Source organism: Oncorhynchus gorbuscha, linkage group LG23, assembly GCF_021184085.1.
Source record: "Oncorhynchus gorbuscha isolate QuinsamMale2020 ecotype Even-year linkage group LG23, OgorEven_v1.0, whole genome shotgun sequence".
In the NCBI taxonomy this organism is placed as follows: Eukaryota; Metazoa; Chordata; class Actinopteri; order Salmoniformes; family Salmonidae; genus Oncorhynchus; species Oncorhynchus gorbuscha.
Window position 1 is genome coordinate 28,652,237 of NC_060195.1, and position 16,329 is coordinate 28,668,565.

The 16,329-nt window shown below is 45.0% G+C and overlaps 1 protein-coding gene across 1 annotated transcript; it reads left to right on the forward strand.

Moving 5' to 3' along the window:
- Window positions 1-1,206: 1,206 nt before the first annotated feature.
- Window positions 1,207-15,987, forward strand: LOC124010649. Its single transcript, XM_046323319.1, has 5 exons — window positions 1,207-1,270; window positions 1,425-2,453; window positions 11,952-12,079; window positions 14,908-14,985; window positions 15,874-15,987. The coding sequence occupies exons 1-3, from the start codon at window positions 1,207-1,209 to the stop codon at window positions 11,984-11,986; spliced, it is 1,128 nt and encodes a 375-aa protein (XP_046179275.1). The 3' UTR covers window positions 11,987-12,079; window positions 14,908-14,985; window positions 15,874-15,987.
- Window positions 15,988-16,329: the final 342 nt, after the last annotated feature.

Consider the following 16,329-nt stretch of genomic DNA (forward strand, 5'->3'; position numbering starts at 1 on the left):
ATGGTTTAATTGTTCTTCAGAATAATATCTATGTATTGTGTCTGTGATGACTGGTTGTGTTCTGTTGTGTTGAGAAGGGTTTTAGATATCTCTGTATTGTGTCTGTAATGACTGGTTGTGTTCTGTTGAGAAGGGTTTTAGATATCTCTGTATTGTGTCTGTGATGAGTGGTTGTGTTCTGTTGAGAAGGGTTTTAGATATCTCTGTATTGTGTCTGTGATGACTGGTTGTGTTCTGTTGTGTTGAGAAGGGTTTTAGATATCTCTGTATTGTGTCTGTGATGACTGGTTGTGTTCTGTTGTGTTGAGAAGGGTTTTAGATATCTCTGTATTGTGTCTGTGATGAGTGGTTGTGTTCTGTTGTGTTGAGAAGGGATTTAGACATCTCTGTATTGTGTCTGTGATGAGTGGTTGTGTTCTGTTGTGTTGAGAAGGGTTTTAGATATCTCTGTATTGTGTCTGTGATGACTGGTTGTGTTCTGTTGTGTTGAGAAGGGTTTTAGATATCTCTGTATTGTGTCTGTGATGAGTGGTTGTGTTCTGTTGTGTTGAGAAGGGTTTTAGATATCTCTGTATTGTGTCTGTGATGACTGGTTGTGTTCTGTTGTGTTGAGAAGGGTTTTAGATATATTTGTATTGTGTCTGTGATGAGTGGTTGTGTTCTGTTGTGTCTGGTACAGTAATGGTGCAGGGCCTCCTCATGCAGTTCCAGCAGGACTTTTACGGGATCAAAGAGAGAGAGCACAGCAGGAAAAGCTCTCTCTCTGTGACGACTCCCCCATCCTGAGTGAATCTGATCACACCTCTTCAAACAGTCCTGCAGACGAGGATAGTCTCCCACCCAGAGCTGAACACACCTCTTCAAACTGTCCTGCAGACGAGGATAGTCACCCTCCCCCAGCGCTGAACACACCTCTTCAAACTGTCCTGCAGATGAGGATAGTCACCCCCCCAGCATTGATCACACCTCTTCAAACTGTCCTGCAGATGAGGATAGTCACCCCCCCAGCATTGATCACACCTTTTCAAACTGTCCTGCAGATGAGGATAGTCACCCCCCAGCATTGATCACACCTCTTCAAACTGTCCTGCAGATGAGGATAGTCACCCCCCCCCCCAGTGCTGAACACACCTCTTCAAACTGTCCTGCAGATGAGGATAGTCACCCCCCCCAGTGCTGAACACACCTCTTCAAACTGCCCTGCAGATGAGGATAGTCACCCCCCCCAGTGCTGAACACATCTCTTCAAACTGCCCTGCAGACGAGGATAGTAACCTCCCCCCCCAGTGCTGAACACACCTCTTCAAACTGTCCTGCAGATGAGAATAGTCTCTCCCCCAGTGCTGAACACACCCAGGTCCCACAACTGACTGCTCCTCCATCATTGAGAGGGATGCACTGAAGGACAAGGTCAGAAAGCTGAGGTGTGACAGAGAGCAGGACACCCCCCCATACAAGCCAGCAGAACAGCCCACCTCAGGCCCAGACCACAACCTCTACGGGACAGACAGCACAGGACCCACCAACCCAACAGACCCCTCCCCCTCCTACCAGCCCTCCTGTCAGCTCCTCCAATAGCCCTCCTGACAACCCCCCCACATCCACTGAGGACACACAAAAGCCAGAGATTGTGCTCCTCATTGACTCAAATGGCAAATACGTTCAAGAGGGTACACTTTTTCCCAAACACAAACTGGCTAAACTCTGGTGCCCAAACACTAGGCATGCCCTGGAGCTGTTGTCAGAGGACAGACTAGGGTCCCCCAGCCGCATCATCATTCACACGGGCACAAATGACCTGAGGGCCCAGCAGGAAAGAGTGACAACAGCACTCAAGGCAGTGATTGAAAAAGCTTCTTCCACTTTCCCCAACGCACAAGTGGTTATCTCCACCCTGCTACCACAAAACTACTTTCACCCTGCCACCATACAGCAGGTGAATCCAGGCATTTTGCGAGACTGTGCCTCAAAACCTAATATATATATATATCTGGCCCACCACTCCACTCTGGACTTGAACAGCCTTTACGACCAGGTCCACCTCTACAAGGCAGCAATCCCAACTTTTGCCAGGACCCTGAAGGACGTCACTCTCAACCATAGACCCAGCACCTCACACAGGAGCAACAGAGCAACGGACCCCCCGCCCAGACCAGCGCGACACCCTCCCGAAGGACCTTTCCTGAGAGAACCCATGCCAAGAGGACCTACACCCAGACCACAGCATCACCAGCCACACCCCAACCAGCTAAGACCACCCCAAACAAACCGTGGCCAAACTCTTATAGGCCCCCCCCACATCAGACCTATGCCTCTTCTGCCCACCCCTTGCCCCCCACCCCTGTGGAAAGGACCTCATCATGACAGCAGGACATATGCCCACGCTGTGACCAGAGTAACAGGCCCAACCCCCATGATTACACCTGCCCAAGCCCCATCCTGTGACCTAAGAGGTATGTATCAGATGATCAACATGCTCTGCTCACACCTACTGTGATGGTCCGGGCCTAAACCACACAAAATCAACACTAGACACAATGGAACACAAGGTTTTTACTATCTCATCCTGGAATATACAAAGTCTGAGGTCATCTGCCTTTGGCCTAAAGAGCAGTAACCCAGTAACCCAGAAATTGAAATACAGACATTGTCATCCTACAAGAAACATGGTATAAAGGAGACAGACCCACTGGTTGCCCTCTATGTTACAGAGAGTTGGTAGTCCCACACACCAATCTACCAGCTCTGAAACAGGGAAGATACTCAGTGTGTATGCTAATTTGGTATAGAACAGACATAACCCACTCTATTAAATTAGTCAAAACAGGAACATTTTACATCTGGCTAGAAACCCCCACTAGAATCCCCATATTTTAACGATGACAGCTTCTCCCTCCTAGAGGGGGAGATTTCCTGTCTCAGGGACATGTACTAGTCTGTGGCGACCTAAATGACAGAACTGGACAAGAATCCGACACCCTCAGCACACACAAACACCTACCTGGAGTTGACAGCATTCCCTCCCCCATATGCCCCCCGAGACACAACTACGACAACATAACCAACAAAAACGGGTCACAACTCCTGCAGCTCTGTCGGATCCAGGGTATGTACACAGTCAATGGTAGGCTTCGAGGGGACTCCTATGGTAGGTACACCTATAGCTCATCTCTTGGTATGAGTACTGTATAATACTTTATCATTGACCTCAACTCAGAGTCTCTTAGAGCGTTCACAGTCAGCCCTATCAGATCACAGCAAAATCACAGCAAAACAGGCATCAAAGCCAAAGGAACTAAATAAAATTTACTATAATAAAGAAATGCTATAGATATGAAGCAGAAACGTGTGGAAATCTACCAAAAAAACAATTAGGCAACAACAAATTCAATTCCTTTTAGACAATTTCCTCGAAAAAATGTTGCACTGTAACAGTGAAGGTGCAAACTTGGCAGTAGAAAACCTAAACAGCTTATTTGACCTCTCAGCTTCCCTATCAAATCTAAAAATGTCAAGCAGACAACCTAAGAAAATGAACAATGACAAATGGCTTGATGAAGAATGCAAAAACCTAAGAAAAAATTGAGAAACCTATCCAAACAAAAACCTGAGCCTGTGCCTTCACTACGGTGAATCACTAAAACTTGAAGAATCCATAGAATCAAATCAAATCAAATCAAATTTTATTTGTCACATACACATGGTTAGCAGATGTTAATGCGAGTGTAGCGAAATGCTTGTACTTCTAGTTCCGACAATGCAGTGATAACCAACAAGTAATCTAACTAACAATTCCAAAACTACTGTCTTATACACAGTGTAAGGGGATAAGGAACATGTACATAAGGATATATGAATGAGTGATGGTACAGAGCAGCATACAGTAGATGGTATCGAGTACAGTATATACATATGAGATGAGTGTGTAGACAAAGTAAACAAAGTGGCATAGTTAAAGTGGCTAGTGATACATGTGTTACATAAGGATGCAGTCGATGATGTAGAGTACAGTATATACATATGCATATGAGATGAATAATGTAGGGTAAGTAACATTATATAAGGTAGCATTGTTTAAAGTGGCTAGTGATATATTTACATCATTTCCCATCAATTCCCATTATTAAAATGGCTGGAGTTGGGTCAGTGTCAATGACAGTGTGTTGGCAGCAGCCACTCAGTGTTAGTGGTGGCTGTTTAACAGTCTGATGGCCTTGAGATAGAAGCTGTTTTTCAGTCTCTCGGTCCCAGCTTTGATGCACCTGTACTGACCTCGCCTTCTGGATGATAGCGGGGTGAACAGGCAGTGGTTCGGGTGGTTGATGTCCTTGATGATCTTTATGGCCTTCCTGTAACAACGGGTGGTGTAGGTGTCCTGGAGGGCAGGTAGTTTGCCCCCGGTGATGCGTTGTGCAGTCCTCACTACCCTCTGGAGAGCCTTACGGTTGAGGGCGGAGCAGTTGCCGTACCAGGCGGTGATACAGCCCGCCAGGATGCTCTCGATTGTGCATCTGTAGAAGTTTGTGAGTGCTTTTGGTGACAAGCCGAATTTCTTCAGCCTCCTGAGGTTGAATAGGCGCTGCTGCGCCTTCTTCACGACGCTGTCAGTGTGAGTGGACCAATTCAGTTTGTCTGTGATGTGTATGCCGAGGAACTTAAAACTAGCTACCCTCTCCACTACTGTTCCATCGATGTGGATAGGGGGTGTTCCCTCTGCTGTTTCCTGAAGTCCACAATCATCTCCTTAGTTTTGTTGACGTTGAGTGTGAGGTTATTTTCCATTACATTTACATTTAAGACACCACACTCAAATGGTGCATTCACCTTATGAGGGGAACCCTCACCTCCTCACTGTAGGCCGTCTCGCTGTCCTGTTGTTGGTAATCAAGCCTACCACTGTTGTGTTGGGTGTAGGGCGTCCCTGGAGGTAAACTTGATGATTGAGTTGGGCGTGCGTGGCCATGAGTTGTAGGGGAATGGCACAGCAGGAGCCCAGCCAACAGCGAGTCGTGGGTGAACAGGGAGTACAGGAGAGGGCTCAGAACGCACCACTTGTGGGGCCCCCGTGTTGAGGATCAGCGGGGAGGAGATGTTGTTGCCTACCCTCACCACCTGGGGTTATGACAGGCCCGTCAGGAAGTCCAGTACCCAGTTGCACAGGGCGGGGTCGAGACCCAGGGTCTCGAGAGCTTGAGAGAAAAGAAAGAAGGGATACTGGTCTGTAGTTGTTGACGACAGAGCAGCGAACAGTCCTTCCTCAGTGGTAGGGGCCAGGCCAGAGGTGGATGAGGTTTTTCAGAGGACGTAGCCAGCGGTCAGGGATAAGTTGAATGAGCTTGGAGGGTACTATGGTGTTGAATGCCGAGCTGTAGTCGATGAACAGCATTCTCACAAAATAGGTATTCCTTCTTTAGTCCAGGTGGGTTAGGTCCGCAGTGTGCAGTGTGGTTGAGATTGCATCGTCTGTGGACCTATTTGGGCGGTAAGCAAATTGGAGTGGGTCTAGGGTGTCAGGTAGGGTGGAGGTGATATGGTCCTTGACTAGTCTCTCAAAGCACTTCATGATGACGGAAGTGAGTGCTACGGGGCGGTAGTCGTTTAGCTCAGTTACCTTAGCTTTCTTGGGAACAGGAACAATGGTGGCCCTCTTGAAGCATGTGGGAACAGCAGACTGGTATAGGGATTGATTGAATATGTCCGTAAACACACCGGCCAGCTGGTCTGCGCATGCTCTGAGGGCGCGGCTGGGGATGCCGTCTGGGCCTGCAGCCTTGCGAGGGTTAACACGTTTAAATGTCTTACTCACCTCGGCTGCAGTGAAGGAGAGACCGCATGTTTCCGTTGCAGGCCGTGTCAGTGGCACTGTATTGTCCTCAAAGCGGGCAAAAAGTTATTTAGTCTGCCTGGGAGCAAGACATCCTGGTCCGTGACTGGGCTGGGTTTCATCTTGTAGTCCGTGATTGACTGTAGACCCTGCCACATGCCTCTTGTGTCTGAGCCATTGAATTGAGATTCCACTTTGTCTCTGTACTGACGCTTAGCTTGTTTAATAGCCTTACGGAGGGAATAGCTGCACTGTTTGTATTCAGTCATGTTGCCAGACACCTTGCCCTGATTAAAAGCAGTGGTTCGCGCTTTCAGTTTCACGCGAATGCTGCCATCAATCCACGGTTTCTGGTTAGGGAATGTTTTTATCGTTGCTATGGGAACGACATCTTCGACGCACGTTCTAATGAACTCGCACACCGAATCAGCGTATTCGTCAATATTCCCATCTGACGCAATACGAAACATGTCCCAGTCCACGTGATGGAAGCAGTCTTGGAGTGTAGAGTCAGCTTGGTCTGACCAGCGTTGGACAGACCTCAGCGTGGGAGCCTCTTGTTTTAATTTCTGCCTGTAGGCAGGGATCAGCAAAATGGAGTCGTGGTCAGCTTTCCCGAAAGGGGGCGGGGCAGGGCCTTATATGCGTCGCGGAAGTTAGAGTAACAATGATCCAAGGTTTTACCACCCCTGGTTGCGCAATCGATATGCTGATAAAATTTAGGGAGTCTTGTTTTCAGATTGGCTTTGTTAAAATCCCCAGCTACAATGAATGCAGCCTCCGGATAAATGTTTTCCAGTTTGAAAAGAGTTAAATAAAGTTCGTTCAGAGCCATCGATGTGTCTGCTTGGGGGGGGATATATACGGCTGTGATTATAATCGAAGAGAATTCTCTTGGAAGATAATGCGGTCTACATTTGATTGTGAGGAATTCTAAATCAGGTGAACAGAAGGATTTGAGTTCCTGTATGTTTCCTTCATCACACCATGTCCCGTTAGTCATGAGGCATACGCCTCCTCCACTCTTCTTACCAGATAGATGTTTGTTTCTGTCGGCGCGATGCGTGGAGAAACCCGTTGGCTGTACCGCCCTGGATAGCGTTTTCCCAGTAAGCCATGTCTCCGTAAAGCAGAGAACGTTGCAGTCTCTGATGTCCCTCTGGAATGCCACCCTTGCTCGGATTTCATCAACCTTGTTGTCGAGAGACTGGACATTGGCAAGAAGAATACTGGGAAGTGGTGCGCGATGTGCCCTTTTTCGGAGTCTGACCAGAACACCGCCGCGTTTCCCTCTTTTTCGGAGTCGTTTCCTTGGGTCGCTGCATGCGATCCATTCCGTTGTCCTGTTTGTAAGGCAGAACACAGGATCCGCGTCGCGGAAAACATATTCTTGGTCGTACTGATGGTGAGTTGACGCTGATCTTATATTCAGTAGTTCTTCTCGACTGTATGTAATGAAACCTAAGATGACCTGGGGTACTAATGTAAGAAATAACACGTAAAAAAACAAAAAACTGCATAGTTTCCTAGGAACGCGAAGCGAGGCGGCCATCTCAGTCGGCGCCGGAAGAACCCTAAGACTTACTGACAGTTGTGGCAGCTTTGTGTGACATGATCAGTAGGAATCTAACCACTTCTGGGAAAATTGGAAAATTCTAAACAAACAAGAACATGAAGAGTTATCTATCCAATTCAGAGATGTATGGATACACCACTTCTCCAAAACAGAGATGTATGGATACACCACTTCTCCAAAACAGAGATGTATGGATACACCACTTCTCTAAAACAGAGATGTATGGATACACCACTTCTCTAAAACAGAGATGTATGGATACACCACTTCTCTAAAACAGAGATGTATGGATACACCACTTCTCCAAAACAGAGATGTATGGATACACCACTTCTCCAAAACAGAGATGTATGGATACACCACTTCTCTAAAACAGAGATGTATGGATACACCACTTCTCCAAAACAGAGATGTATGGATACACCACTTCTCCAAAACAGAGATGTATGGATACACCACTTCTCCAAAACAGAGATGTATGGATACACCACTTCTCTAAAACAGAGATGTATGGATACACCACTTCTCCAAAACAGAGATGTATGGATACACCACTTCTCCAAAACAGAGATGTATGGATACACCACTTCTCCAAAACAGAGATGTATGGATACACCACTTCTCTAAAACAGAGATGTATGGATACACCACTTCTCCAAAACAGAGATGTATGGATACACCACTTCTCTAAAACAGAGATGTATGGATACACCACTTCTCCAAAACAGAGATGTATGGATACACCACTTCTCCAAAACAGAGATGTATGGATACACCACTTCTCTAAAACAGAGATGTATGGATACACCACTTCTCTAAAACAGAGATGTATGGATACACCACTTCTCCAAAACAGAGATGTATGGATACACCACTTCTCTAAAACAGAGATGTATGGATACACCACTTCTCCAAAACAGAGATGTATGGATACACCACTTCAAAACAGAGATGTATGGATACACCACTTCTCCAAAACAGAGATGTATGGATACACCACTTCTCCAAAACAGAGATGTATGGATACACCACTTCTCCAAAACAGAGATGTATGGATACACCACTTCTCCAAAACAGAGATGTATGGATACACCACTTCTCCAAAACAGAGATGTATGGATACACCACTTCTCTAAAACAGAGATGTATGGATACACCACTTCTCCAAAACAGAGATGTATGGATACACCACTTCTCCAAAACAGAGATGTATGGATACACCACTTCTCCAAAACAGAGATGTATGGATACACCACTTCTCCAAAACAGAGATGTATGGATACACCACTTCTCCAAAACAGAGATGTATGGATACACCACTTCTCCAATCTTTATGGCTCTATAACAATGAATAAACAGCAAAAACATATACATGATCAAATACAAATATTAGAATCAACTACTAAAGAGTACCAGAACCCACTGGATTCTCCAATTACACTGAATGAACAACAGGACAAAATGCAAACCCTCCAACCCAAAAAGGCCTTTGGGGTTGATGGTATACAGACCTCAAATTCCAATTGGCTATACTTAAACTCTAACATCATCCTTAGCATCTTCTCCAATATTTGGAACCAAGGACTGACCACCCCAATTCAGAAAAGTGGAGACAAATTTGACCCCAATAACTACCATGGGATATGCGTCAACAGCAACCTTCGGAAAATCCTCTGCATTATCATTAGCAGCAGACTCATACATTTCCTCAGCGAAAAACAACGTACTGAGCAAATGTCACATTGGCTTTTTACCAAATTACCGTACGACAGACCACGTATTCACCCTGCACATTGACAAACAAGCAAACCACAACAAAGGCAAAGTCTTCTCATGCTTTGTTGATTTCAAAAACGATTTTGACTCAATTTGGCATGAGGGTCTTCAATACAAATTTAAGGAAAGTGGTGTTGTGGGAAAGACATACGACAGAAAATCCATGTACACAAACAACAAGTGTGTGGTTAAAATTGGCAAAAAACACCCACATTTCTTTCCAGAAGGCCGGGGGTGAGACAGCGATGCAGTTTAAGCCCCACCCAATTCAACATATATATCAACAAATTGTTGAGGGCACTAGAACAGTCTGCAGCACCCGGCCTCACCCTACTAGAATCTGAAGTCAAAATGTCTACTGTTTGCTGATGATCTGATGCTTTTGTCCCCAACCAAGGAGGGCCTCCAGCAGCACCTAGATCTTCTGCACAGATTCTGTCAGACTTGGGCCCTGACAGTAAATCTCAGTAAGACAAAAATAATGGTGTTACAAAAAAGGTCCAGTTAGCAGGACCATGAATAAAAATTCCATCTAGACACCGTTGCCCTAGAGCACACAAAAACGATACATACCTAAACATCAGCGTCACAGGTAACTTCCACACATCTGTGATCGATCTGAGAGACAAGGCAAGAAGGGCCTTATATGCCATCAAAAGGAACATAAAATTCAACATACCAATTAGGATCTGGCTAAAAATAATTGAAACAGTTATAGAACCAATTGCCCTTTGTGGTTGTGAGGTCTGGGGTCCGCTCACCAATAAAGAATTCACAAAATGGGACAACCACCAAATTGAGACTGCATGCAGAGTTCTGTAAAAAATATCCTCTGTGTACAACGTAAAACACCAAATAATGCATGCTGAGTAGAATTAAGCCAATACCCACTAATGATCAAAATCCAGAAAAGAGACGTTAAATTGTTTCAACCACCTAAAAGGAAGCGATTCCCAATCCTTCCATAACAAATACATCACATACAGAGAGATAAACCTGGAGAAGAGTCCCCTAAGCAAGCTGGTCCTGGGGCTCTGTTCACAAACACAAACAGACCCCACAGAGCCCCAGGACAGCAACACAATTAGACCAAACCAAATCATGAGAAAACAAAAAGATAATTACATTGGAAAGACTTCACAAAACAACTGAGCAAACTAGAATTCTATTTATTCTCCCTAAACAGAGAGTACATGTGGCAGAATACCTGAAATTTGACTATGTACAGACTCAGTGAGTGTAGCCTTGCTATTGAGAAAGGCCGCCGAAGGCAGACCTGGCTCTGAAGAGAAGACAGGCTATATGTACACTACCCACAAAATTAGGTGGAAACTGAGCTGCACTTTTTAACCTCCTGCCAAATGTATGACCATAGAGACACATATTTCCCTCAGATTACACAGACCCACAAAGAATTTGAAAACAAATCCAATTTTGATAAACTCCCATATAATATTGGGTGAAATACTACAGTGTGCAATCATAGCAGGAAGATTTATGATCTGTTTCCACAGGAAAAGGGGAACCATTGTAGAAACAAGTTATATATATATATTTTTAATTAATTTTCCTTTTGTACTTTAACTATTTACACATCATTGTAGCACTGTATATTGACTTAATAGGACAATGTCTTTGTGATTGTAATGTTTACTGCTAATTTTGTATTGTTTATTTATTTCACTTGCTTTGGCAATGCAAACATGTTTCCCATACAATTCCCCTTAAATTGAAATGTAAATGACAGAGGAGAGAAAGAGAGAGGAGAGAGAGATGGGAGAGAGAGAGGAGACAGAGAGAGGAGAGAGAGGGAGAGAGGAGACAGAGAGAGATGGAGAGAGGAGACAGAGAGAGGAGAGAGAGAGGGAGAGAGGAGACAGAGAGAAGAACAAAGAGAGAGCGAGAGAAGAGAGACAGAGAGAGAGAGAGAGAGAGAGAGAGAGAGAGAGAGAGAGAGAGAGAGAGAGAGAGAGAGAGAGAGGAGACAGAGAGAGGAGAGAGAGAGGGAGAGAGAGATGAGACAGAGAGAGGAGAGAGAGAGGGAGAGAGGAGACAGAGAGAGGAGAGAGAGAGGGAGAGAGGAGACAGAGAGAGATGGAGAGAGGGAGAGAGGAGACAGAGAGAGATGGAGAGAGGAGACAGAGAGAGGAGAGAGAGAGGGAGAGAGGAGACAGAGAGAAGAACAAAGAGAGAGCGAGAGAAGAGAGAGGAGACAGAGAGAGGGAGAGAGGAGACAGAGAGAAGAACAAAGAGAGAGCGAGAGAAGAGAGAGGAGACAGAGAGGAGACAGAGAGAGAGAGAGAGAGAGAGAGAGAGAGGGAGAGAGAGAGGAGACAGAGAGAGGAGAGAGAGAGGGAGAGAGGAGACAGAGAGAGGAGAGAGAGAGGGAGAGAGGAGACAGAGAGAGATGGAGAGAGGGAGAGAGGAGACAGAGAGAGATGGAGAGAGGAGACAGAGAGAGGAGAGAGAGAGGGAGAGAGGAGACAGAGAGAAGAACAAAGAGAGAGCGAGAGAAGAGAGAGGAGACAGAGAGAAGAGAGAGAGGAGAGAGGGGAGACAGAGAGAGGAGAGAGGGAGGGAGAGAGGAGACAGAGAGAAGAACAAAGAGAGAGCGAGAGAAGAGAGAGAGGAGAGAGAGAGAGGAGAGAGAGAGAGAGAGAGAGAGAGAGAGAGAGGAGAAAGAGAGAGAGATGAGAGAGATAACAGTATTACTCCACCAACCATTCACCAACGACACTCTCACCCCTCCCCTCCCCTTCCCTCTCTGTCCTGTAGGAGTAAGCACACAGGCTACCTGCACTACACCATAGGCCAGTTGAGGCAGATGGAGAAACAGTTCTACGACACAGACATCCATGTGGGGGTGCTGTCTGAACAGGGGACTACTCACACGTCACCATGAGGTCAGAAACACTTTTTAAACAAATCAACCTGCATTAGATTCATAAAATTGATAATCATGGATTTCATCCACAGTTGAAGTAAAAAATACATACGCTAAGGTTGGAGTCATTAAAACTCGTTTTTCAACCACTCCACAAATTTCTGTTTGGCAAGTCAGTTAGGACATCTACTGACATAAGTCATTTTTCCAACAATTGTTTACAGACAGATTATTTCACTCATAATTCACTGTTCACAATTCACTGTTCACAATTCACAATTCCAGTGGGTCAGAAGTTTATATACACTAAGTTGACTGTGCCTTTTAAACAGCTTGGAAAATTCCAGAAAATTATGTCATGGCTTTAGAAGCTTCTGATAGGATAACTGACATAATTTGAGTCATTAGGAGGTGTACCTGTGGATGTATTTCAAGGCCTACCTTCAAACTCAGTGCCTCTTTGCTTGACATTATGGGAAAATCAAAAGAAATCAGCCAAGACCTCAGAAGAAAAATGTGGACCTCCACAAGTCTGGTTCATCCTTGCGAGCAATTTCCAAATGCCTGAAGGTACCACGTTCATCTGAACAAACAATAGTACGCAAGTATAAACACCATGGGACCACGCAGCCGTCATACCGCTCAGGAAGGAGATGCGTACTGTCTCCTAGAGATGGACGTTGTCACGCCCTGGCCATAGAGAGGCTTTTATTCTCTATGTTGGTTAGGCCAGGGTGTGACTAGGGTGGGCATTCTAGTTTCTTTATTTCTATGTTTTCTATTTCTTTGTTTTTTGCCGAGTGTGGTTCCCAATCAGCTGTTTATCGTTGCCTCTGATTGGGGATCACATATAAGTTGCCATTCTCCTTTTGGTGAATGTGGGATCTTGTTTTTTGTTAACTCTGTGAAGCCTACAGAACGTGACGTTCGTTATTCTTATGTTGTTTTGGTTTGGTGTTATGAGTAAATAAAGAATCATGAACACTTACCATGCTGCACCTTGGTCTCCTTCCGACGACAGACGTTGCAGAAGATCCCACCACAAACGGACCAAGCAGCGTGGTCAGGAGGACTGGTCATGGGAGGACATCCTGGACATCAAAGGATCCTGGACGTGGGAGGAGATCCTGGCCGGAAGGGATCGCCTCCCATGGGAACAGGTGGAAGCAGCGAGGGAGTCACGGCAACGAAGCAAGCACGAGGCAGCCCCCACCCAACAAAAAAAAATTGGGGGCAGACGGGGAGATTGGCGGAGTCAGGTTGTAGACCTGAGCCAACTCCCCATGCTTACCTTGGGGAGAGAATGACTGGTCAAGCACCGTGTTATCTGGTTCTGCGCACCATGCCTTCGGTGCGCAGCTACAGTCCTGTGCGCTCTGTGCAAGCTCCCCTCAGTGGCCGTGCTAGGGTGGGCATGCAGCCAGGACGGATTGTGCCGAAGAACACCATCCCAACTGTGAAGCACAGGTCTGGCAGCATAATGTTGTGGGGGTGCTTTGCTGCAGGAGGGACTGCTGCACTTCACAAAATAGATGACAACATGAGAAAGGAAAATTATGTGGATATATTGAAGCAACATCTCAAGACATCAGCCAGGAAGTTAAAGCTTGGGTCTTACAAATGGACAATGACCCCAAGCATAGCTATTGGAGTGGCCATCACAAAGCCCTGACCTCAATCCCATAGAAAATGTGTGGGCAGAACTGAAAATGCGTGTGAGAGCAAGGAAGCTACAAACCTGACTCAGTTACACCAGCTCTGTCAGGAGGAATAGTTCACCCAACTTATTGTGGGAAGCCAGAAACTCCTCTGTTCTCATCCCAGCTTGCCGAGTCCAGCGTTCCTCCGCTCTAACGTTGTGAGCGCACCTGGAGGAGGGTTGATGAAGGCAAAAACACGACAGGACAGGGCGAACACAATCACAGCAAAAACACGACAGGACAGGGCGAAACGCAATGGAAGGCTACCTGAAACGTTTGACCCAAGTTAAACAATTTAAAGGCAATGCTACCAAATACTAACTGAGTGTATATAAACTTCTGACCCACTAGGGTTATGATGAAAGAAATAAAAGCCGAAATAATTCATTTTCTCTACTATTATTCTGACATTTCACATTCTTAAAATAAGGTGGTAATCCTAACTGACCTAAAACAAGGAATTTTTACGAGGATTAAATGTCATGAATTGTGAAAAACTGAGTTTAAATGTATTTGGCTAATGTGTATGTAAACTTCAGACGTCAACTGTATGTAGAGCTTTTCAAAAAGTTTCACTAGCTAGAGCTAGGTTACCATACAGTTGGCAACAGATTTTTTTTAAATAAAACAATATGTGATATTTTCCAACCAGATATGTATTTCCATCAAATCGACTTGTTATGGATTCAAGTCTGTGCATGACAACATGAACAACATAAAACATAAAAATAACTTTTGCACTTAAATTCATGCATTGAACATGATAAAAAATACAAGTTAAATGGGTTTCCATTGCATTTTCAACTCTACTGATGTTTTGTCACTAAAAATGTTGTGTTATATAGCAAATGTGCCCACTATGGTTTTGCAAGTGTGCCTTAGCCAACAGCTGGCAGATACCGTGCGGGTATAGCCTACATGATGAGATTATTATGGACAAAAGATCATTTTGATTTGTCATTACATTCTTTTGCCGACGTGTACTGTAATCTGTGTAAAAGGTTGGATGGAAACCTGGTTATAGTTGGCATGATATGTCATGTGTAGAGTGCATGAGGAAGTGATGTGGGGTTTTCTAAATGGCCTGTGATGTTTGTATTTTCTTCCCGGTTTAATTTTAACAACCCCTTGCTGTTACATCACGAAGGAGGATGAGGAGGAGCTGGAGACTCTGCCTATCACCAGCTTCATCGAAGTCTTCCCCTTCAACATTGCCTTAAGACAGGTAAACCATCAGTCTTCTCCTCCCCTGAAGACCACTCTGATATCATCTGGATATTTACTATCATCAGCATTGCCTCGTTGTAAAGGAACAAAGTACTTTGTTAGTAATTTGAGTAACAAATTAATATTTATTAACACACAATTACTGTACTGTATCAGTGTGCTAAAGCCACACTAAAGCTATCCATGCTAAAAGCTTAGCTATCCATGCTAAAAGCTTAACTATCCATGCTTAAAGCTATCCATGTTAAAAGCTTAACTATGCATGCTAAAAGCTTAACTACCCATGCTTAAAGCTATCCATGTTAAAAGCTTAGCTATCCATGCTAAAAGCTTAACTATCCATGCTTAAAGCTATCCATGTTAAAAGCTTAGCTATCTATGCTAAAAGTTATCCATTCTATAAGCTTAGCTATCCATGCTAAAATATATCCAGTCTATAAGCTTAGCTATCCAGTCTATAAACTTAGCTATCCATGCTAAAAGCTTAGCTATCCATGCCAAAAGCTTAGCTATCCATGCCAAAAGCTAGCGTATTTCATTGATCTCTGTGTGCTCTATGTAGGTCATGGTAGGGCACCACGTGGGCTCTGGCATTGCCAGTCTTTCCTGACTTGGATGGGAGGAGGATCAATGATGCCTTCCTGACTGTGTTAGTGCTAGGGCAAAAACAAAAATGTGCACACCTTTGAGTCCCCAGCTCCTGGATTGAGAAACACTCTCACACCAACACTAACCTAACCCTGGGGAAAGGGGGATACCTAGTCACTTCTACAACTGAATGCCTTCAACTGAAATGTGTCTTCCACATTTAACCCAACTCCTCTGAATCAGAGAGGTGAGGGGGGGGCTGCCTTAATGTGTGTTCGTGTGTGTGTTTTTGACGCAGTGATAGCAGCCGCTGTCTGAAACTGAAGGGTCAGATGAGATACATGACTGAGTCGGAGTCCATCATCTTCCTGGGAACCCCTGTGTAAGAGACACACACATACCGGGTGGCGGGTGGCCTAGCAGTTAGAGTGCTGGGGTAGTAACCAAAAAGGTAGCTAGTTTGAAGCCCCGAGCCGACAGGGTGAAAAATCTGTCAATGTGCCATTGAGCCTTTGTTAATGGCAGACCCTGGCCGTGACCCCCCTCTCTGAGTGTGTCTCAGGAGGAGTTGGGATATGAAAAAAACAAACACATTTATTCCAATATCTTGTTGGTTACCCCTTTTCTCTTCAATAGCGTTAGTTAATCATAATTTTTTATACAACACCAATTATCTCTGTTTCTGATGCTCTTCAAACTTGGCAGCGCTTCAAAATGAGTACCTCGACATAGCACACTGTAACGATGTACTCTG